General features: G+C 42.3%; 1 gene segment (V, D, J or C); it reads right to left on the bottom strand.

The window, feature by feature from the left end:
• Positions 1-22,269, bottom strand: part of LOC102963058 — a 32,146-nt gene extending 9,877 nt beyond the window's left edge. Inside the window, 4 exon segments of the C gene segment in view lie at positions 698-1,027; positions 7,564-7,621; positions 21,376-21,680; positions 21,776-22,269. Coding sequence covers positions 698-1,027; positions 7,564-7,621; positions 21,376-21,680; positions 21,776-21,818 — 736 coding nt within the window.
• Positions 22,270-22,616: the final 347 nt, after the last annotated feature.

Raw genomic sequence — 22,616 nt, 5'->3', positions numbered from 1 at the left:
AGGTGAGAGGAAGTTTGACTGTTGAATAGAACTTCCCTAAAGATGTGAAATTTTTCTTATTTCCATATCAATAAGATCATCAAAAACACACTCTCTTTTTGAGCACTTATTGTATGCAAGGTTGCTAGGTGTTTTCATATGTATTCTCTCATTTAATCCATACAGTGGTGCTAAAAAACGTCACTGTGACCTTCATATTTTGGATGATGAAACTGAGGCAGCAAAGGCTAAGTGAGTTTTTCTTTTTCTTTTTCTTTATATCTTCCAAAGCCCATCATATTTAACTCTGTGGGGAAATATTTGGACTTTTATGCTACCATTAAAAGTAAAACATTTAGGGGCACCTGGGTGGCTCCGTCGGTTGAGTGTCCGACTTCAGCTCAGGTCATGATCTCACGGTTCATGAGTTCGAGCCCCACGTTGGGCTCTGTGCTGACATCTCAGAGCCTGGAGCCTCTTCAAATTTCTGTGTCTCCCTCACTCTCTGCCCCTCCCCGCCCCTCAGTCTCGGGCTCTCTCTCTCTCAAAAATAAATAAACATTAAGTTTGGTTTTCTTAAAAAAAAAAGGAAAAAAGTAAAACTTTCAGAAAAGATTTCTTTTTCCCTGTTTTCCATTAATTCTTGACAGGTAAGGTGTGGTATTCCCTTTGAAACAAAGGATTCAGGGAGGTTATATTCATGTGTACATGTCCATACCTTTGTTTATTGAAGGAAACAGAATCTCTTGTTCAAACCTTCTTTTATTCTTCTCCTGTTTAACGATACATTTGTGTTCTTTGCCCATTGACTCTTCACTCACGCTCAGCCAGGTGTATTTCATGTATGTGTCCTTAGTCTTCATGGTGTTTCCCTGCTGGGACGTCAGACTTATTTTGCCATCCTGTTCTTTCCAATCTATCTCGATAACATCAGGGAAAAAATCCTCAAGAAGAGAAAGATATGTTCCAGCCTTATGGAGTTGTACTTCAGCAATTGAAGGAAGAAAAATTGTGGGCTTGGGGGAAGTGTCTTCATCAGGATTTTTATCTGTGGGAGAAAATAGAATAGCAACGAAAACGTTATTAGGGAAATGGAAACTTTGTGTGGTTGGAACCACCTAGCACATAGTTAAAAGGAAGGAAAAGTTGCCATAGAGTTAGTGCTTACCATGACCTTTAAACCACAGTGGGTTCTGAGTTGCTTCTTTTGTTACTTTCCATGGGAAAAGGGGTTCAAGAGGTTATGTAAGTTGCCCAAAGTCACAGCTATTAAGGTCACCACATGGGTTAAAATGTGGAATTTTTTGAGACAATACATGGTCACTTGTTGGAAAAGGAATCTATTTCCACCCATACTTGACAATGTATCAAGTTGACCATTTAGCTTCAAATAAGAATCCCATGCCCACTTCTGATGCTGGAGTCCTTCTGCTTGATTTCTGATTTTATAGAACATCTCACTCTCACATCTAAACTATGCCAGGATTTTGAGTAGGACAACGTTTAAAGCTGCACCTCCAAAATATTTACATTGCTTGAATTTAAATTTTTTTAAATGATTATTTATTTTTGAGACAGAGAGAGACAGAGCACGAGCAGGGGAGGAGCAGAGAGAGAGGGAGACACAGAATCTGAAACAGGCTCCAAGCTCTGAGCTGTCAGCACAGACAAATCGCAGGGCTCAAACCCACAAACTGTGAGATCATGACCTGAGCCAAAGTCAAGTGCTTAACCCACTGAGCCACCCAGGCACCCCTACAAGTGCCTTGAATTTGGAAGCAATGTGGCAATATTTCCAAAACTGCTACTTAAAATTTATTGATTATTTTCAGAAATGCTCTTATATGAACCTTATAGTGCAAGTAATGCACTAGTCAGAATTTTGTTTTGCTTTAGAAAATGTTCACTCAAAGCACATTTTATATTGGAAATTCATTTGATGTTGACACGTGACTAAGAAGACACCGTACTTTGATGCTTAGCATCTCCCCCAAATTTGGATCTGCCCTACAAGCCTGCTGAACTTGTGTTTGTACCCATAATTTTCTTTGATTTTATCAGCTGAATAAAGTTGTATGTAACTGGCATAATGTTAACAGAGTATCTTGCACACATAATGTGAAAATATGTAATGAAACATCATAGTTGTCAAGGGCATGTCACTTGAGGACTGGAATGTTCCTTGCTTATACATTGATTGTTAATTAATCATTGAAATGATAAAGACTAGAACCCTTCCAGTTTGATTTCCAACTGAAACACAAACGTTAACACATTTTCTCTTTGGGCTAGTTTGGAGTTAGAATAATAGTTTTGTGGACAATTTCCGAAGAAAAGAAGAATTTTATTTCTTCCTTGAGAAAAAAAGGAAAAATATTCTTGAAAATTTCTGTGAGTGCTACAAACCTCCTGATTTTTATACAAAATCAGTAAGCAAACAGTGAGTTTTTTATTCATGCTATACATAGAATTAGATCATAATGTGGTTGTTTTAAACTTGTACATCTTACTTGTGCTGCAAATATATATATTTTATTGATTATAATAGTAAGTCTACATTTCTCCAACCATGTATGTTGTTTTTAATTTTAAAAGTTTGTTATATTAGAGAAGACTAATTTTTCAAAGTACATGATATTTACATCATTTTTGCCTCTAGTCAATACACTAAAGAATCTAGTTTTCATCTTAGGAACTTGGTTTTTTATAGGATTACTTCTGATTCATCATTGTAAAGAACCTGAAAATCAAAGATGAATATGGAAAATTTCTGGATGGAAAAATACGATGCTTATCTCCTGTCCTTTTTCCTCAGCTAGATCCTGAAGTTTCATTCTTTTCCGGATAGAGGGAATCTTGAACTTCCATAATTTTCTCAACTGAGCATTAAATAGTATACTTGATTATATAAGATTAGTGCCTATATGTTGGGTAATTATATTACATGCTTTTTCTTTCAATATTCTTTTTAAGCTTACTAACAGTTTTTTTTTATGGCCACAATCATTTTATTGATGCATAAAATAGAAACCAGTTTACAAAATAAATAAGTTTGTCCAGTGCATTTGTGCACATTCAAAGTTAAAAAAATTTTGGGTGTAAATTGTCTGAGTTGTATCTATTTTATTGATATGAAGCAGTATGAATTCTATATAAATTAACCAAATACAACCACATTTTCAATTAAGTGTGGTATTTCAAACCTGCATATTCATATTGACTCCAAATTTCTCATTTTATTCAACTATATTTCTTTCATTAAATAATTATTTAAAGCTATTTCATATGTAAATATGAATTTCAAATTTATGACATTTCTAAGTGCATTTAAAAGCCCTACGTCTATCTATAACTATGTTTCTATGTACATTGTAACTATATTTTCAACCTTTGTTTTTCTACTATTATAAGCATGAAGCCCAAACCTGTTGAAGTTAGAGGTAATATAAATTAAGATAAATAAGTTTTAAAGTACATAGAAGAACTACAAAAATACAATCTTAATTTCATTTTTGTGGCCCAGTGAGGGACAAATCCAGTAAACAGGTACAAATCCCTCTAAATTCAAGTTATTTGTCTATCAGTGGACAGCAAGGGAACTTCCCATTGGAGCAGTTACAAGTACAGCTGACTCCTCTGGAGAATTTCTGCTTTGTCAGTATGATTGGCTACAGACCACCCGCCATAGTGGATACAATTCTCCCATTAGGTGTGAAAAGGGGGAACTTCTACCAGCACCTATTATATTTTGCGTGATGTGCCATGTAATTTATCCCCAGTCTCATTTAATTCTCATGTGACTCCTGCTGAATGCCTCCTGTTATCCCACCTGATGGATGAGGAAACTGAGGGCAGAGAATAATCGCCAAATTCACATAAGCAGTACGTGGTAGAGATAGGGCTCCAGGTCAGCCTGGGGCAAATCCTGGGCTCTCTGACTACACCCTTTCACCGTCAGGAAAGGAAATGTGTCAACTCACAAAGCATATCTGTCATGATCTACTTCATTCTTGGACCAAACCCTTTCATGACAGTTACACACAATGTACACGAACACTTTATATAAGTCCACACGAACGCAAGGTCTGATCCTATTACAATATTTGCACAATGTTGTCTATGCTGACCTTTGCTGTGAGGATTGATACTAAAATCTCTCCTAAGATTTCCACCACCAAACATGCTATGGAAATGAGAAAGTATATTATTATCATTATCATGATTATTAACAATTTCTTTAGATGAATTGTGTGCTCCAACATGACATTTTAATCGCATGGGACCACATCTTTCTTACTAATGGGAATACAGTACTCGAGGTAATGATTGGATCTAGGTAAATCAAGCATGGAGACTCATTCCTTCGTTTGCACCCCACTTTGCTCTACTATGTCTCGATTCACTCAGCCATCATCACTGGAATGTGCCTTTGACACACCAGTTAATAGGCAATCACTTGTCTTATCCACTGCATTTCCAGTGTTAAGAAAGTCAAAGGAACATTGGCTAAAGCCTAGTAACATGGGGTCAGTTCATGGAACTGCTTCACCTGTGTGGTCCAAAGCAAATTCCAAGCTTTCACCAGAAATTTCTACCTCAAACCGCCTTCCTTCTAATCATGCCCCAAATTTGGCTTGAATCTCCTACAGTGGGCCTTCCAGACAAATGACTACATCAATGGTCGGTTACCCGCTCCTCCAAGCCTCCTATTGTCACGTTAGATCCCTAGACTATCACCTGCCTGACCTTGTCTGCTGAAGGTCACCATCTGTGAATGACATTAAATGTCACTGTGCCCATAGTAATGATGCCGTGGTAGCATGAAAGGCTTTGTTGAAAAACCACTCCTTCCATCTTATAAAATGGATGTGGAAGGCAATGCCTGCTATTTCACTTCATAGTCCCCCTAAAGGACGCATGCGTCGAAAGTTTTTTCTAATTTTATGATTTCAAAGACATATGAAGTTTTGGTATACTTCATTTTATCAGATAATACAAAGTATGTGTCCACCACAATTTCTCCCACCTTTGAACATAAAGTTTTCCCATTTCTTGCTAGATCATCCCAGGCCTTTTTATTCTGCTTTCCTTCGTGTCTGGTCTTCTATTTTTATTTCATGGCCTAACTGTACTTGTGTCTTTTATTTGAGGCCTTCTCAAATAGTCGTTGGAAAGAGACAGTATAAATAAATGAGAAATCGTTTGTGCATTCAGCCTCAGGGCTTCAGAGCTTAAGAAGGTCTAACTCAGAGATCACATGAAAAACGAAAGAAGAAGTTTCCAAATCCCTCTCTGTGATACAAACGCAAAACGTGTGGAATTCAACCACCCTGAAATGCCAGAGAAGAAGGTGAAGCTTTCGTTCCCAACATCATCCCTCACGAAAGAGGGGTTGTCTTATGTTTCAGTCCTGGGCCACTTATTAAAAGAGGCTCTTCTAGTCCATTCAACTTTGATCCAACAATACTACTTGGACAAGATACAAACCTGAAATAAACTTGATGAGACTAGTTTTGGAAGTCGCACTGGTAAAAGACAATAAGCAGTTTAATGTGGATTTAGTAAATACGACTTGGGACTAAAGACTCTATACTTCATGCTTCTGTCTCACACACATAGAAAGACAGTATAAATGAAAAGAATGCTTTTATTTTGTAAGTGGGTAAATTGTCTCTTCCAATAAAATATTCAGGGATATCATTATCTGGGAATCCCAAAACAGACACTCAGACCTTGCAATGACTCAGAAATTTGCTCTAAAGTATACATTTTAGATGCGTGTGAATAGTTTGATTAAAATTTTCAATAAAATGTGAGAGCAGAAATAAGCAGTATTCTCAAATGGTATTTATAATGATATAATTTTTAATCTGCAGTATAATCCAAATAAGACATTAAATATTATAAGTGAATATTTAACTCTATATGGATATTATTATAATTTTACATATTCAAGTTGTAAAACCTGTCCTTTTTATATCTCATTTTCCACTGAAAAGTGAGAGATCACCTTATGTTCAGGCTAACAATATTTGAAGTGATGCTTACTACATTCTAGGCATTTTTAGAATCATGCAACAATGAGTCTTAGAAATTAAAGGTATTCTGCCAATACTGACCAATTGTTCTAAAATGACCTGTAGACTAGATCATAACTGATACATTTCCTGTACTCCTGATTCACAAAGTCCTCCACTGGTGATAATTTGAATTCTATACAATTGAATTTTTAAAATTTTTTTAAAAATTTATTTATTTTTGAGAGACAGAGTGCAAGCAGGAGAGGGGGCAGAGAGGGGGAGACACAGAATCTAAAGCAGGCTCCGGGCTCTGAGCTGTCAGCACAGAGCCCGACACGGGGCTTGAATTCACAAACTGTGAGCTCATGACCTGAGCCAAAGTCTGCTGCTCAACTGACTGACCCACACAGGCACACCAGTATTGACTTTTTTTTTAATCACTGACCCTGTCCCAACTGATGTGGTAGCTATAATTTCATTTAGTCTTCAAAACAAACCACTCGAGATGTTTTTTTACATTGACAGAATGAATGGATGGAAATATAGCAAATGTTAACAGTAATAAATGTCACTATCCAATTTTTATTTCTTCTCTTTTCCTTTTTTCTCCACAATGGCCGCGTACTATTTTTTATCATTTTAAGAAAGCAACGGCCAGCTAATTAAAATTTATTTGCTAAAGGATGATTATTCAGAAGTTGATAGATCCAGAATCAAAGCCCATATTTTCCTCTGCATCACACTCTCCCACAAAACTTTAAGGACCTCATGAATTATTATATCTCTGTCACCATTATTTAATCAGACTGTTAGAATTTATATTGCAGTCAGATGGAAAAAAAAGAGGACAAGAAGGTTGCTTTTCAACTTATGAATTCATTTGTGTCTCTGATCACAACCACTAAGGAAACCAAAATATATCATTACTTTCATGATTTCATTGTTTTACCAGCATTGTGAAAATTCTTTAAAAGCTTGTAGGTGACCACACCTAGCAGTATAGAAACATCCTTGGGAGGCGTTTTCCCTCATCTGGGCAAAATTTCATGTCTAAGACTAATGAAGAAAGAACACATTTACTAGTCTGAATTTAGAAAAAAACAAACAGAGAAACCAGCTCATGACATTATGGATATGTTTGCACAGTTAAATGTGTCCATACCTGATATGAATCACCTTCTGACAAAATGACAAGTTTAGCAATTTTTTGTTCATTCTTTTCCATTGGTTGCTTCTAGATCAAATGAATAAGTTACACAAATTTCTTTACAAACCTTTCAACGCAGAAATTCCAGAGGGACCTAACTAACATCCCCACCCCTCAGGGATCCCCAGTTGCTCTAGCAAGTTAGCTCCTTGTCAATGTCGCCCACGCAAGCTCAGGTGGCAACTACCCCCAAGGACTGGGACACAGTCACCTACCTCTCCAAGGATCCCGCTGCCATTTGTGACCAAACTGGGGGTGAATCCGAGAATTCTGAGCCAGCACCAGCACCTAGCCTGAAGCCCCTGCATCCCCTGCCTCCCCTCCCTACGTTATACGGAAGAATGAAAGAATATTTACCTGTGACCCTGAGCAGTGTGCCAGCACCAAATGCTTTGTAAGCCCAGCCATACCCAGCCCACTGTCTGAAAAGCTTTTACAGAAATCTCCCTTTGGGGGCACCTGGGTGGCTCAGTGGGTAAGTATCAGACTCTTGATACCAGTGAAGGTCATGATCTCAGAGTTCAGGAGCGGAGCCCCACTTCAAGCTCTGTGCTGACAGCTCAGAACCTGCTTGGGATTCTCTCTCTCCCTCTCTCTCACTCTGCCCCTCCCCACCCCATAAAGAAATTAACTTAAAAAGAAAAAGAAATCTCCCTTTGCACCTCTTTACAAATTGTGCCTGTATTTTTTCAATATTTATATAAGTATATAAAAATGGGCCCTGATAGCATTAAACAAGGATGATTCTCAAGCAAAATCACATTGTATATGAACTTAGTCAAGAATGGATGAACTGACCCCTCTCTGCCTGGACAGTTTGGTTCTGTCTTTCCCATCTTATGAGTAATAATACAAATTATGAGCTTATGAGTTAAGCATTCAACTGAAGAGTCGATTTGAAAGTTAGGCTATAGAAAATTAAATATTCATATTTAAAATAAAGCTTAATGCTCCTAATACCATAGAATGGCTCTATGGAACAAACAAGTCTTTATTGGGTCCCAAATTTTGCCATAGTACCTAGCCATGTGAATTTAGGAAAATAACTGAACTTCTCTAAGCCTCAGTTTCCCCAACAGTGATATTAAAATAAGAGGGTCTCCTGGGCAGGGCTGTTGAAGACTGAGATAAGGCACTGTAACTAGTCAGCATGGTACATGGCTCTCAGTAAATAGTAGCTAATATTATTATTCTTTTTACTCAGATGGTTTGGGGCCCCTTATCAAATGTTCCACTAAACAAAATGTATGGATTTTATAAGCAATAAGTATTACAGAAAGTAAGAAAGCAAAAGGGCTCATGAACCTAAGACATTCTGTGTCTCCGGTGGCCACATGCTGAAAAACAGGGGCCCAAGAAGTCACAATCGAGAATATTTGTCCACTAGACTGCAAGCTTTTGGAGCATTGGGACTACGTCTTGTGCCCCTTTTATCTCTAGCGTCCAGCCTAGACACTGTCTTCAGTAAATGTTTGCTGAGACAATACATGAACAAACAAGAATATTGAACCATGAAGATAGATTCTTTTCTTGGACTGTAGAACTGAAATAGTTTACCGAGCTCACAAATTCCATTACACTGGGCAATCTTGGCACAGTATCACATGATTACAATTGCACAAATCTTGACTAATCTCTGCCTACCCTCTAAGAAGCTAAAGTAATAAGACTATGTTGATTTATTGAAGTTCTATAGTCATTTACTGCATTTCCTGCAAGAGCTAAATTTTTGCACTGCTGTTGAAGAGGAGATCAAAAGCAATCATGTGGGTTTTGCAGGTTAATAGAGGAGCACTGTTAATACTAAAGGTACTTAATCAAAGTGTTTCTCACTTAAAGACCCACAAAAAAAAACCCCACCTTGAACCAATAATTTACATAAATAGTTTACAGACACAGGCTTACAAATATTTTAATTTCAAGCCTGCATCTGTACTTTTATGTGTATATTTTGTAAAAGTAGATTTTCAATCTGCTTGCAAGCAGGGAAGGAAAGAAACCCATTCCTTTGGAAATAAAACAAAAGTAGTTTTGTTTCCATCTATAGTGACCCGTAGCTCCAAAACTGCTGTCCATGTGCTGAGGTGATCCTACATTGTCTTTCCTAAAAAACCTCTATCAGTTTTTCATTCACAGGATCAAAACAGGACAAAGTTACTTACCGGGAGGAGTTACTATGAGCCTAGTTCCTTCTGTAGATATCTTGATCCATCACACTGGTTAGAGGTTATCACACTAGTTCGAGTTTCCTCAAAAATGTCAGCCTTCTCCTGAGCCTCATGGCATGACCAGCAGGTAGGAACCTTGTCCTGGCAATTGATCTTCTGGATTCCCCTGGAAGTCCTTGAATATAGGCTTCATGGCATTTCATATTTTCTACGTTTTCCTCAGATTAATTGACACAAATGTCTGCTTTCCATGGAGGCAATAATCACAGAAAAGTGCTCATAGAAAAAGGAAACCAGAAAAGCAAATGAAAAAAAGAAAGAGAGAAAGAAAGAAAGAAGGAAGGAAAGAAGGAAAGAAAGAAAGAAAGAAAGAAAGAAAGAAAGAAAGAAAGAAAGAAAGAAAGAAAAAAGAAAGAAAGAAAGAAAAGGAAGAGATCAGGGCCAAGTGGTCAACCAACGACTTTTCTAAATTACTAGGAAAAGTGTTCAGGGAATTAAGAGGTTTTGATTTCCAGGTGTTCAAGTGTGTGAAACCTCTCAGAGAACGCATCAAAGGAAATCCCTTCTGTTCTCATAAACACCAGGCCTGCTCCGTTAGCAACTGGGGACTGTATTTCTGAAAGAGGATACGTTTTATTAACTGAAAATGCAAATATGCCAACAGAAAGATCTTCCTTGAAGAAACTTGGAGAAAAAGGGTTAAAGATGAGATAAAAATGCCCACGAACGTTTTACCAAGACCAGTCACTCTTTCCATTGTTGTGTGTGAAGTTCTGATCTCTTCTTTCCTGAAAAAGGGACATAAATATTTTCGTGGAGTGTAAATGAATCTAGCAGCTAAAGGTGCAATATGAATATCATTTTCTCTTCAGCTGGTTTCAGTTCACTTTATATTCTGAGCAACTCCACGTGTCATTGAAGCATCTTTTCGTGTCTGAACCTATGAACCGTTTATCTCTGTCACTTCAGAGGTTCCTGAACCGGTGCAAATTTCTGAATCTCTTTCTGTCTCAAAATCCTCATCTGAAAATAGATGTGATAAAAATTCCTATCTCAAAAGTCAATGCATATTAAATAGGTGAATGTATTTCAGTTTTCTATTAACTGCTAACACAGGTTCTGGAATCTAGTAAAGTTTTGGTAATGATTAGCTCTTATTAGTACTGCTATCGTTTTTCAAATTTAACATTCCATACGGCCAACCATGAGTATTTGCCCCAAACTTCCATGGTGAAAATGCTTTTGTGACCATTCTTGCGTAGGAACCTGGAAAATTAGTCAAACATTATTAGCACTTCAGTTTTCTGCATTTCTTCTCCACATTCCTCGTTTCCTCCAACCTTTCTTCACCTAAGTGTTTGCTTGCTTTTATGATTTTCATACGGTTTTCTCTAAATGTTTGTGTGCATTAAAACTTGAAGCATTTCCGCCTAAAACTTATGTGTCGCTCTGTCACATACCACGTGGAGCTGATGTGAACTCCAGCTTGCATCCTCTTGAGAAAAATAGAAAGGAAGAAGCCAGGATGGCTGGATTTTCCTCCTGAGGCAACTGGCCCATCTTCCCTGCTTTCCAATAACTGCCATTTCTGAAGTGATCAACACTAGGCAGTTTCATGTTGAGGAGGTAGACCAGAAGGCAATGGCCTACAACTAAGAGGACTGATTCTTCCTCAGGAAGACAGTGTGTCCTGGGAAGGAGAAGGAGAAGAGAAGGCAGCCATGATCATTCTGGAGCGAGGTTCCCTGCACCGTCATCACTGCTGGGCGTTTCCTTACGGACCCTGTGTGTGTGCATGGACATGTGTGTGCATGCGTGTGCCTGTGTGTGCTCGTGTGTGCATGTGTCCCTCTGTGAGTGTGTGTGCGTGTGTGTGAAAGGGTGGCAGTTGTGAGGAGTGTGTCTAATTGGGGGAGCCCACACTTTCAGCTGAATTTACCTAAGGAATACTGAGAAACCGTATTTGGAAGGTCTCCTTCCGATGGTGAGAATGCATTCATTGTTTCACCAAGGCACATAAGGTGGGGATTCCTTGGACACAGCAGAAGGGTTCAGATGTCAGGAACCAAGAAGGGGGATGAATCACCACTTCAGATACATTCCTGGAAAATGTGTCTTGTCTTCATTAATTATTTCAAACAGGGAAGAAAACAAAGGCAAAATTTATCTTTTAATTCATTATTTTAAAACTTTCAGAAAAAAATAGGTATTTCATTTTCTTATTTCTCATAAAATTGCTCACAATACTGAATTATTCTTATGTGAGGGGCACTTTGCTACAAATATGCTCATTTAATCCTCTCATTTAATCCTCACAAAGCTTACTAAGGGGGTGCTTTATTTCTTTATTTCTTTATTTCTTTATTATTTATTATTTATTTATTATTATTTCCAATCTTTCAGATGGGAAAAAGGAGGCTTTTGACATACAAGGCATTTGATCAAAGGTCTGATGTGAGTAAGTGGCAGAACAGTAATTTACAGCAGAGGATCTGTATCTGGAACCCATGTTCTTAAATGGCAGACTTTATTTCTTCCATATACACTTATGAGAACATAATAGATTACACACCATTCTGTAATAATAATGTGCCTACATGTATATGCACACAGGTATGTATGTGTCTGTGTGTACGTATGTCTCTCAAGGCTCTAGAATGCACGGTTGAGGATTCATCACAGGAAGTACCCTGAATGTGCTTGCTCAGTACTGCTCCCTAAGATTCATCTATTCACACATCCGTTCAGCGAGTGGGTACCGAGGCTGCATTACCCACCAGGCACGCGCAGACCCTGGCGAGGTCACAGAACCGCACACAAGGGTGTTCCTCCGGGCACTTGTATCCCAGCAGCACCAGCCTCCGTCTGCCTTCGTGTGGTGCAGCACCCGGCCCTCGAGTCCCGTCTGGGACCGCAGTCGCCTGCCCTCCCTCCATCCCAGTCCCCTCATCATGCAGCCTGTGTCACCCAGACTCCCTGGAAATCTCAGGACGAATTGCTGAGGGTCCCTGACTCACTAGGCTGTTCTCCACAATCCCAGACAGCGGCTGTCATCAGGAGGCAACGGGAAGCTGGCACAGGAGGCTGCCGTCCTGCAGGTGCACCTGGTGGCCGTCTGCTTCTTTTCCTCTTGATTCTAGAACTGAGGTACCTGTCAGGGAGCACGGGGCGGGGCTGAGGCTGAGGCTGGGACGGGGGCTGAGGTTGCCCACGTGCAAAAGGACCAGAACTGAAGAGAGGGCTTGGGGCCGACTTCCTGGCTTCTCTCATACTTGGTACCCATTTGTCCGTGGCTCCATCTACTCTGTTCTATGGACTTTGTAAAAAGAATCACAGTGGAGGAGACAGGGTGTCTCAGTGCTGCCAGTTTATTGTTCTCATCTAACTCCTCTCAGCCAGTGTTACAAGAGGCCAAGTTTTATCAGATGCTCCAGAACCTGGTTCATTTTTGTTGGTACCGATATGGCTAAGGTGGAGGATGCATGCTGAGTACTGTACGTAAATGTATTTATCCTTTGTTCCTCCTGTGGATAGAGATACTTCTGGTTGTCATGTTGGCTACTAACCAGAAAGAGAGACAGAGACAGGGAGACAGAGAGACAGAGAGAGAGAGCACATAAAACAGACTTTTCCTCAAAATATCCAGAGGAGGCATTAAGTAATTTCTTAAGGTTCTCACATAATCTGAACAGATATAGGAACAAACTCATTCGCTCAGAGAAAAGTGACAGGTGGTTGCTGGTAAGTGGCCATGTGTCTACCCAGGCTTTGCCTCAAAGCACAAGGTGGAACCTGAGAACCCTGATGGCCAGAAGCTCAGATCAGTGTAAGGTGTGTGACGGCTGGTGTCAGGGAAGGAAATTGTGGGTCAAACCTAGGCCACCTTGCAATGCAATTTCTGAGGTTTCTGATCTGTCTGGAGAATATTCGTCAGGCTGTGGCAACAACATCCCATCAGTCCATTTCCAGATAGGTAGGCAGGAGTCAGTGTAAACACACCTAGATGATAAAGACAGAGACTTGGCTATGTAGATAGTGATGGAGTCAGAGACAGAGACGGGGACAGAGACAGAGACGGAGACAGAGACAGAGACGGAGATGAAAATAAAGATACAGAGACACAGATGTAGGCACAGGTATATCTTGTGCAGAGACAAACTGTTAAAAGTGCCTTGAGGCAGATTTTTCTAATTAATTATCTCAAATATTTTTTGCTAAGGAATGGAGACAGAAGTGAGATTAAAGGAAATGCTGATAATTACTACCGATAATTACTCAGGGCTGCACGCTAAGCATTTGGATTTCTAATCTCATAACCTCACACCATCCCTAGGGGTGGGTGCTGGCATCTCTGCTCCACAGAAGAAGGTTCTGGAGAAGCTCCAGCTCACTTCCTCCTCTCACTGCACCCCCTTGGGTTACCAGGGTCTATGCAAATGTAGGCTTTTGTGGTTGTTGTTGTTGTTGTTGTTTTACTACATTCCCTATGACTGTTTCTCTCAAGGCTCTGAAGGGTAAAATTTGGTTCCTAGATTCAAATAATAGTATTTTCGTTGGTTCTTTGACGATTCTTTTTGGAGGCTAGTTTATCTTTTTCAGCTCGGGAAGCTTCATGGACTAAGTTGTTTTGAAAACTCTGTACCTTGTCCACACCACTCTATGTAGTTACTTCCTCCTGAACAGGGTCTCCCATAGCACAGAAGCCTCCTTTTTACTAATTAAAACACGGCACAAGCTAGGCAGAAAATTAGAAAAAGGCACTTTTTCCAGGCTCACACAGCCCTGCTCCAGGTACAGGGCGGGGAGGGCTCGGGATGGATTGTGGTCCCCACTGGTGCGCCCTCCCCCCTCACACAGGCACCTTGAGCAGGGCGCAGTGGTTACAGCAAACCCAGGCTACACCTCTGGTGTACACCTCTGGCAGGGGATGGGAGCGTCGTCATTGCTGAACTCACACATGTCATCTTTTCCTCCTTCTGATGCTGGAGGAGGCACTAAGCTTACCAACTGAAGACAGTTTCCTCTGGTTTAGAACAGCCCCTTTCAGGCTAGTTCTGTCTCCTTTGTCCCGTTCCTCATCCTTCTGTCTCCCTGCCTCCTGCTCACCCCAGGATGCCATCACTGCACCCGGGAGGAGAGTTAGTTCTCACAGTCTCCCTGCCGCCCTCTTCCAGCCCTTGGCCCTGCTCTCTGGATTCAGCCTCTTTCTCTGAATTGTCCTGTGCAGTAACCAGCCCCAAATCCACCCCTACCAACTCACAGCACGCCTTGGGATGCAAAGTTCCCACCTGCCACTTCTCATCCAAAGCCTGGCTGCTGCCTCCTGTGGTCCTCTCAGCGCCCTGACCCTCTCACAGATGCTAAGAAGCGTTTGGGTTTCACAGATGCTAAGAAGCGTTTGGGTCCCAGCCCGTGGGGACAGTCAGGGCTGGTTTGGGCTGGTCTGTACTGATGTCTCCACTGTTGGTGGTGTTCCTCCAGGGCCATGTTCCAGAAGCTTGACATCAGCCAGATGTTCTCACGTTCTCCCTCCATGTGCTTTGGGTTTCTGTGGAATTTTTTATCCTCCCTTGGATAAGACCCCCAGAGACAGGGAACCAGAAAATACATTCTCTTACTGTCTCCCCAACACATCACATCACATCCCAGCGCCAAGTGCTAGCCCTTCTCTGACCTGCATGCGAACTTGGCCGACTGAACACCCCCACTTTTCTGCATCTAGAACTTCTAGTGAAACTCTGTGTTCCCAGTTTGCCAGGCTTACCCACAAATCTATAAATGAGAGACTTGAAATATAGGGGAAAAAAAACGACCATTTTTTTTTTCATTTTATTCTGACTTTCAAGCTCACTAGCTCATGATTAATTTTAAAAAATGAGCTTGGGGGCGCCTGGGTGGTTCAGTCACTTAAGCTTTCGACTTCAGCTCAGGTCATGATCGCACAGTTGGTGGGTTTTAGCCCTGCGTCAGGATCCAGGCTGACAGCTCAGAGCCTGGAGCCTGCATCAGATTCTGTGTCTCCCTCTCTCTGCCCACCCCACTCGCGCACACACACACACACACACACACGTGCACGCACACACACACACACACTCTCTCTGTCTCTCTTAGAAATAAATAAATAAATAAATATTTTAAAAACTCTTTAACAGAAAAAAATGAGCTTGCTCTGGGCACAGCTTCACTTTCATGGAACTAATTCTCATGGTTTTCCCTAAACAGAGGAAGGACTCCCAGTGACATAATGCACGTCTGAGAAGAAAACTCTACCAGCTAAAAATTTGCAAAATATCATCCTCATTGCACATTTTGGTTGTTTACTTAATTCTGACTGTGAGGTTTTAAGTCTTCTCCATGTAGTTGACCTATTATACTTTCTGCTAAAGCAAGTTTACAGAACAAAGAAGATATGTGATTTTTCTTACCCTTTTTTACTCTTCTAGCAGACTGGGTTCTGGGACAAACTGTCTGAAAAAGTAAGTCTTCCAGATGTGTGCCCACTGTGACTCCTTAACCGTGGCTTCATGAGTGACCCTCATACTGTCCTCCCCAGGCCCTGCTGGGCGGGGCAGCAGGTCTGGGACAACACATATTTGCTCACAAATGCCAGAGTATGTTCTTGTAGAGTTAAGAGCACTAAGAGAGTTCAAAGTGACCCAAAAATACATTGAAACAACTTAGACTGTTTCTTCTCTAAAATCTTCTCTAAAAACCAATTCTTCCCTCCCTGAAAGAAGTACATTTGAAGAATGTTCATGATGATCACAAGAACTCGTGGACAGACCCAACATCCAGCACTTTATCTGGAAGCCAATGGAGCAACGTGGATATGAATTCAAATTTGTTCACTGTCAGCGCCTTCAGATTGAGCTTTTCACAATTACTGAAAATCTCTGGGCACCTAACTTCTCTCTGAGATAATCACAGCATTTCAACATACACTGTCTCCAAACAGGAATGCAAGTCAATAGGAAATTATGTCAACCCAGACACCTGGGGCAGGGTTAGGGACATCTGTGTGGGTACATTGATAACCATGAGACTCCCTTTCCTCTCTCCTCTGATAACGAGGCATCACATAACAAGTATGTAAAGTGCTTCATACTGTGCCTACGAGTACACATAGGAGTTCTCAGCAAAAAATACCTGTCATTAAAATCTTATCAGAATCACATTATATTTGTTAATTTTCAAAAAGAAACTAATTCTTTTTCTTGGCCAAGCAAAGAAAAGCAATCAAAGAAATCTGTTGACCTGTGGGCTACAAACGCTAATTCTGCCACTTTCAGAATATAACTGCAGATTTTGGTAATCAGTCTGTAACTTCAATTTAGAAGTTAAAAGAAAAGACAACAGAACCGCAGTAGATAGGAAGGGTCAGTTTGTGATCGAAACGATTATATGTCGACCTAAAGGTGGCAAGGGAGAAGAGGAAGGAAGGACAGAAAAGATAGATCAATTATAACAAAGGTGAGAGGCTAGGTTGTAGTTGACATTGTGAAGGTGGAAGACAATTCTCTGGTCTCTTTTAATAAGATTTGGGATGGCTTCACTGCTGTACAATTGTTTATTCTGTTAAAGGACGTCAGGAACACAGACTTGGATTCATCATAATATTGTGTCGAAAAGCACTGTAATCATGTATCTACACAGATATCTCTGTAAGTTATTAATTTTGTTCTACTTAGCTGATGACGATTTACTTCATAACTCGACAAATACCTGGAATCCCTGATCTAACTGAAGAACGACAGCATTACAAATAATCTACATGCTCCTCTCTGCTACGTTCATCAACTAGAAAAGCACATCCTGTTCTGTTAGAGATGGGACCTTGGTGGTTTTGCAGAAAGTGAAATGAAAGGAACTAAACTCTCCTGAGTCTCCAACTTGTGTTATTTACTTGGAGGCAAATATAACCCACTTATCTGTCTGCTTGATTTCATTCTTTTGCTCCAGTCCAGATGGACTGTCCGCCTCTCTTTACCTCACCCTGGGCATTACGAGGTGGACCCTCATGGACCACATGGGTGGGTTTCCTTATTCTCTGGTTGTTGTTTGGAAGCAGTCAGTGGAAGCATCAGGAGGAGGCTGGGAGGTGGGAGCAGAGTGAGCTCAGGGTTCCCTCCCTGAAGGGGGTCTGCATCTTCGCAGGGGCCAACACATAGTGCCATCTACACCAGAGACACAGGGTTATGCTCAGGAAAACACAGGTGCGAGTGGAAGTGGCCATTCCCTTTTATACCAATTAACCCACAGGAGGCATTTATTTCTTCTCTTCCAGGACCCTATATCCAAAGGCTTGGACGTCCATCCTAGTGCCCGAAAAAAATGCTTCTGTCAGGGGACATGGTGATGCTTCTTTGAACTTCAACTTCCATTGACCAACAGTCAATGCATATCAGAGCAAAGATGCCCATTAGCATAATCCCTGGGGACTGGGGCACAGAGCAGGGGGAGAAAAACATGGCGTGTTGATCTTGGGGAGGAAACAGGTTTCACAGAATCCATGCTTAGTGCCCCACAACATCCACCCTTGTCCTGTTACTGGGAGAGAAATCTGTACCCCCAAAGTGGAGACACACGGAGTCCTACTTGAAAGGCTATCTTCTTCTCAGTCTCCAGATGAAGAACACGCGAGGGCAATTTTCTAGTAACCTTCCATGAAGGCTAGGACATCATGTTTCAGGCAATAAAAGTGCCCAAGAACGTTGCTGAAGGAAACCAGGGTTGTGTGCGACAGTGTGTGTGCTTCTGCTGGGACCATCTCACTCCTGCCTCTGCATCTAGACAAAAGTGACATAAGGAAACCAAAGAAGTTACAACACAGCGTTAATGAGAAGACTATTTGTGCCCCTGTGTGTAGTACTTGGTGTCTGTCCTCCACGGGGGAAAAGACACACTCAGCCCAAGTACCTACTCCGATTCTCCAAGAACAGACCTGGTCTCTAAGTAGGCCGATGGAGTCAGTGGGGATCCAAAGAGAAAACCGGATTTTGTTTTGTAACAGAGGCAAAAGTTGTTGTTCGAGAAGAGGGGACAAAAATGATCATGACACAGCCCGTTTTAGGCCTTTCTAATCATCGGATGTCACATGTCCTGTCTACGTGTTCAGTAATATGCAAGATTTTTAATATTAAGTAACACATGAATTGTTTTCAAAAATACATCTTAAAATAAAATTCAAAAGCAATGCAAGTTTGCTACGTGACAAATCAGGGTATAGAAATGACATCGTAAAAACTATCATGATCCCAATGTTTAGCAGTGACCCCTCCTAAGTTATGCCCTTTCCTCTACCCGGGGCTGTGTCCCTGAACGCATTCTGGGGGTGAACCATAAAAATCACCCAAAAAAATAGTCAACATGGATTTCCAGGTGTACCTAGAAATCTTTAGAAGTGTTATTTCTAGGAGATGACTCTGAGGTAACAGACATGACTCTTCCACAGTACTGGTGGGTGTGAGCATTTGGTACTGGATATTATAACTAGGAAAATTGTGACTTTTGAGGTGTTCTTGGACTTTATTCAGCACTGATTTGAAATTATAATGTTGCTTCTATTACTCAAAAGCATTGCGTCTCACCCATCTCAGGAATGAAACAAATGAGTTGAGCCCAAATCATCAGGATTTTTCAAGCAGCCATCTATGCAAAGTCTTTTACCCTTGAGGTAATGTGAGCCCATCAGTATATTCAAAATATGAATCTCACTTCAACAGAGATAGAGGCCCTACTATACTCAGTCCTATATACTCCAATAAGATATTTTTAGTATTTTCATGAATCAGCCTTGAAACAACCTTGTAATGAATAATCTTTAAGGCAGAGCTGGTTGGCCTTTACTATGTGTGGTCAAAGTGTCCTGGGTGAAGTTCACCTTAGCCAAAAGGAGAAGGGCAGGAGGAGGAAATGACTCCAAACATAGACTTGTTTCTTCCTCCACATAGTGGGTATTTCCTCCCTGTACAAGGCCATTGTCCTCTCAGGCTGTACATCAAAAGCACAATGGATCCACGTGGAAAACTGAGATTGACATGGACTTGGGATCACTTCTCATAGAGTGTCTTCATATTTATCTCACTTCTCTATAACTAAACTATAATAACCAGATCTCAGAGTCACCCCTCTGTGGAGTCAGGCACTGAGAAGGTGCAGCAAGACGAGAGGGTTCGGTGGTATTAGGAAATGGGGAGGACAAATGAGGGGACCACCCCCAAGAGGGAGGGAAGGTGACTTTCTGCCCCCTCAAACCCTCCCCCCCTCACACACTTCCTGCACTTGCTGGAGGCCTTAACCTTGACCCGGGACTTCAGTAGAGGGTCCAGATGTTGTTTGGCCTCCTTCACAGAGAGGCATGTTTTAAATATAAATCTTCATCCACAAAAACAGAAGCTAATCGAGATGGAGGAAGATTTAGCAAATCTGAGAAACCAATTAACTTCCAATCATTTAGACTTCCCTTTCATTAATCATTTTTGCCAATGCTATTATGTCATATAAAGTTGGAATTTTCAATTGAAAATGCATTTAATTCAGCTAGACCTCCTCAGAGAGCTTTATCTTCCCCCACACAGCAGGGCCTTTCTGTTTGGGGCTGGAGAATCAGTAAATAGCTTTTCTTTTCCTTAATTTCTCTTCTTTCTTTTTTCTTTTTTTTTTTCTTTTGGTCAAGAGGTTGACTAGCTTTATTAGAAGTTAGTGAACATAATGATATATTTTTGGTATAATTTTGCTTTAATACAAAAATCAGTCACACATTGTAGCAGTTAAACCTCCTCACTTTACAGATGAGAGAACAGAGGTCCAGGGAAGCTGGTCCCCAAATCCCATATGGAGTCACTTTCAAGGAGAAGGGGAAGGCGGAGGGCCCGGGGTCTCGTCCAGGGCTGATGCATGCACCTGCCCTGAGGATCATTTCCCCCACAGGAGAGTGAGCGCCAGGCACAGGTGAGGGTGCTGCAAAGTCAGCCACACTGTTTCCTGGGCTTCTGATCAAGGAGTCTCTCTCTGCACAGGACCCAGCGGTGGGCGGGGTGGCAACTTAGAAACTGGAGTCAGGGGCTGCCTTCCAGTCTCGACTTGCACCCATTTTGTGCGGAATCCCCAGAGAGTCTCTCGGCCTTGAAATTATTTGCACGATATTTTATTCCCGCATTCTTCATTGGAGATGGTCAGATTCTTAAATCACCAGTCCACCACAGTTCTATTCAACAGAAATAAATGTATTTGAGACACAATTTGAAGCAATAATTAAAAATTTGCAAACTGCTGCATTAAAAAAAGTTAAAGAAACAAGTACAATTTAAGACTATTTTTATTTAGTGCAATATACCCAAAGTTTTATTTCAATATGCATCTTTTTTTTTATGCTCTCCACAATATGATTTGTACGCTACACAAGCAGCCCATCGCAGCGTGGACTAGTGCACTGGCTACATTTCTAGTGCTCAGTAGCCACATGAGGCTGGTGCCTGGTGCTTGTGGCTGCTGCCTTGAGCAGCTCAGATCCTGCTCCAGATGCTCCAGAAACACCTCCTTGGAAGATCTTTAGAAAAGTGCCTTGGGGGGGGGGGCTGGGTGGCTCAGGTTGCTAAGCATCCCACTTGGCTCAGATCATGATCTCATGGTTGGTGAGTTCGAGCTCCGCCTGTCTCTGCTGTCAGCACAGAGCCCCTCTCTTGCTCTGCCCCTCGCCGGATCATGCTCAGTGTCTCTCCCTCTCTCTCCTTCTTTCTCTCAAGAATAAACATTAGAAAAAAAAAAAAAAGTGCCTCCAGACTGGACAGCTCCCTGGTTCTGCACGCTGCCCACCAGGGGCTCCTTAGCCTTCTGGGTTATACGCAATGGACCCGCAGAGGGGTCGTGAGTGTCAGGGGTACTGACTGTTGACCCCAGGAAGCCCCAGGGACCCAACAACCCTGGGAGGTCCGGGCCTGGAGCACCCTGGGAGAGCGAGACTTTTTGCTCAGGGAGCAGAGCAGCGCGCGGGGCTGTGAGCTTCCCAGGCAGCACAGTAGTACACGCCCTCATCGCTCTTCTGCAGCTTCTTCACTGACAGTTCACAGCTGTTGCTTTCCTTGCCTTTCTTGGCATCGATTTTGTCCGCTTTCAAGCCCCCATACCTCTGCACATATAACCTTGACATGTCCAGCATGAGGATCCTCTTGGGGGCAGTCCCCTCCTGGTGGAGGTACCAGTGGATGTAGCTGACGGAGGCGCTGGCTTGGCAGGACAGGGTGGTCGAGCTGCCCACACGCCCCACGGCCACAGCCTGCTGAGTCAGACTGATCGCTGCCACGCCACCTGCAAGGGGGACAGTGGTGAGACGGAGAAAGATAGGAGCCTCAGCTCACCCCGCACCAGGGTCACCCCACACCAGGGAAGGAGTCGGGACCTACCTGGAAACAGGAGAGCACACAGGAGGGCGAGGTTACCCAGCATGGTTCTGCTTCCCTGCTGGTGGGGAGAAGCCCAGGGTGACCTCCCAGCTGCACCTGCTGGACGGAGACTGACTGGATAGGTGGCAGAGGGCAGGTTAGGGTCTGAGCTCTGCTTCCCTGAGGCACCTGCAGGCACTGGTGAGAGAGAGGCGGGAGGGAGGGGGGGGAGGGAGGAGCCAGAGGGCAGGGACAGGTCTGACCACAAGGGGGAGAGGGACCACCAGTGGTCAAGGTGCTAAGAAACACTGAAGAACTTTGGTGCAGTAAGAGCACCACTAATAATAGCAATTTTTGATTGGACATTGACTTTGCTTGAGCAGAGCACTAATAGGTTTCTGCTCAGTATCTCTTCCAAGGCTACATGCCTAAGGCGAATCAGGTGGGATGACAGCTGGGTCTGGCTGGAGACAAATCCCAAGCCTCAAATGGCCACTTGGCACTCACAGAGCAATGGGGGCATGGCCTGCCCAGGGACGATGGGGGCAAGCAGAGCAGCAATGCCCGCCTAAAAGGCACCGCCCCCCCCCAGCTGGCACTGGAGCATTGTCCCGAGGTGGCATCAGAGTAAATGCCCTCACGTAACACGATAGCTGTGCAGTCGTGGGCAAGCTGTTTCTCCTCCTTTTCCTCATCTGTCAAAAGGGACCTCGTTCGTTTGCAGGCAGACTGAACAGGAAATGTGAGCAAAGTGTGTAGCCTGTCCCAGGTGCATAGACAATGCTCAGGAAATGTGGGGACGGGAGTTTCACCTCAACACTGGCCTGGGTGCCATCGATGATTTCTGGGATCCCCAGAGTGC

This window comes from Panthera tigris, chromosome A2 (assembly GCF_018350195.1).
Source record: "Panthera tigris isolate Pti1 chromosome A2, P.tigris_Pti1_mat1.1, whole genome shotgun sequence".
Classification (NCBI taxonomy): domain Eukaryota; kingdom Metazoa; phylum Chordata; class Mammalia; order Carnivora; family Felidae; genus Panthera; species Panthera tigris.
This window is presented reverse-complemented; position numbering and strand designations above follow the sequence as displayed.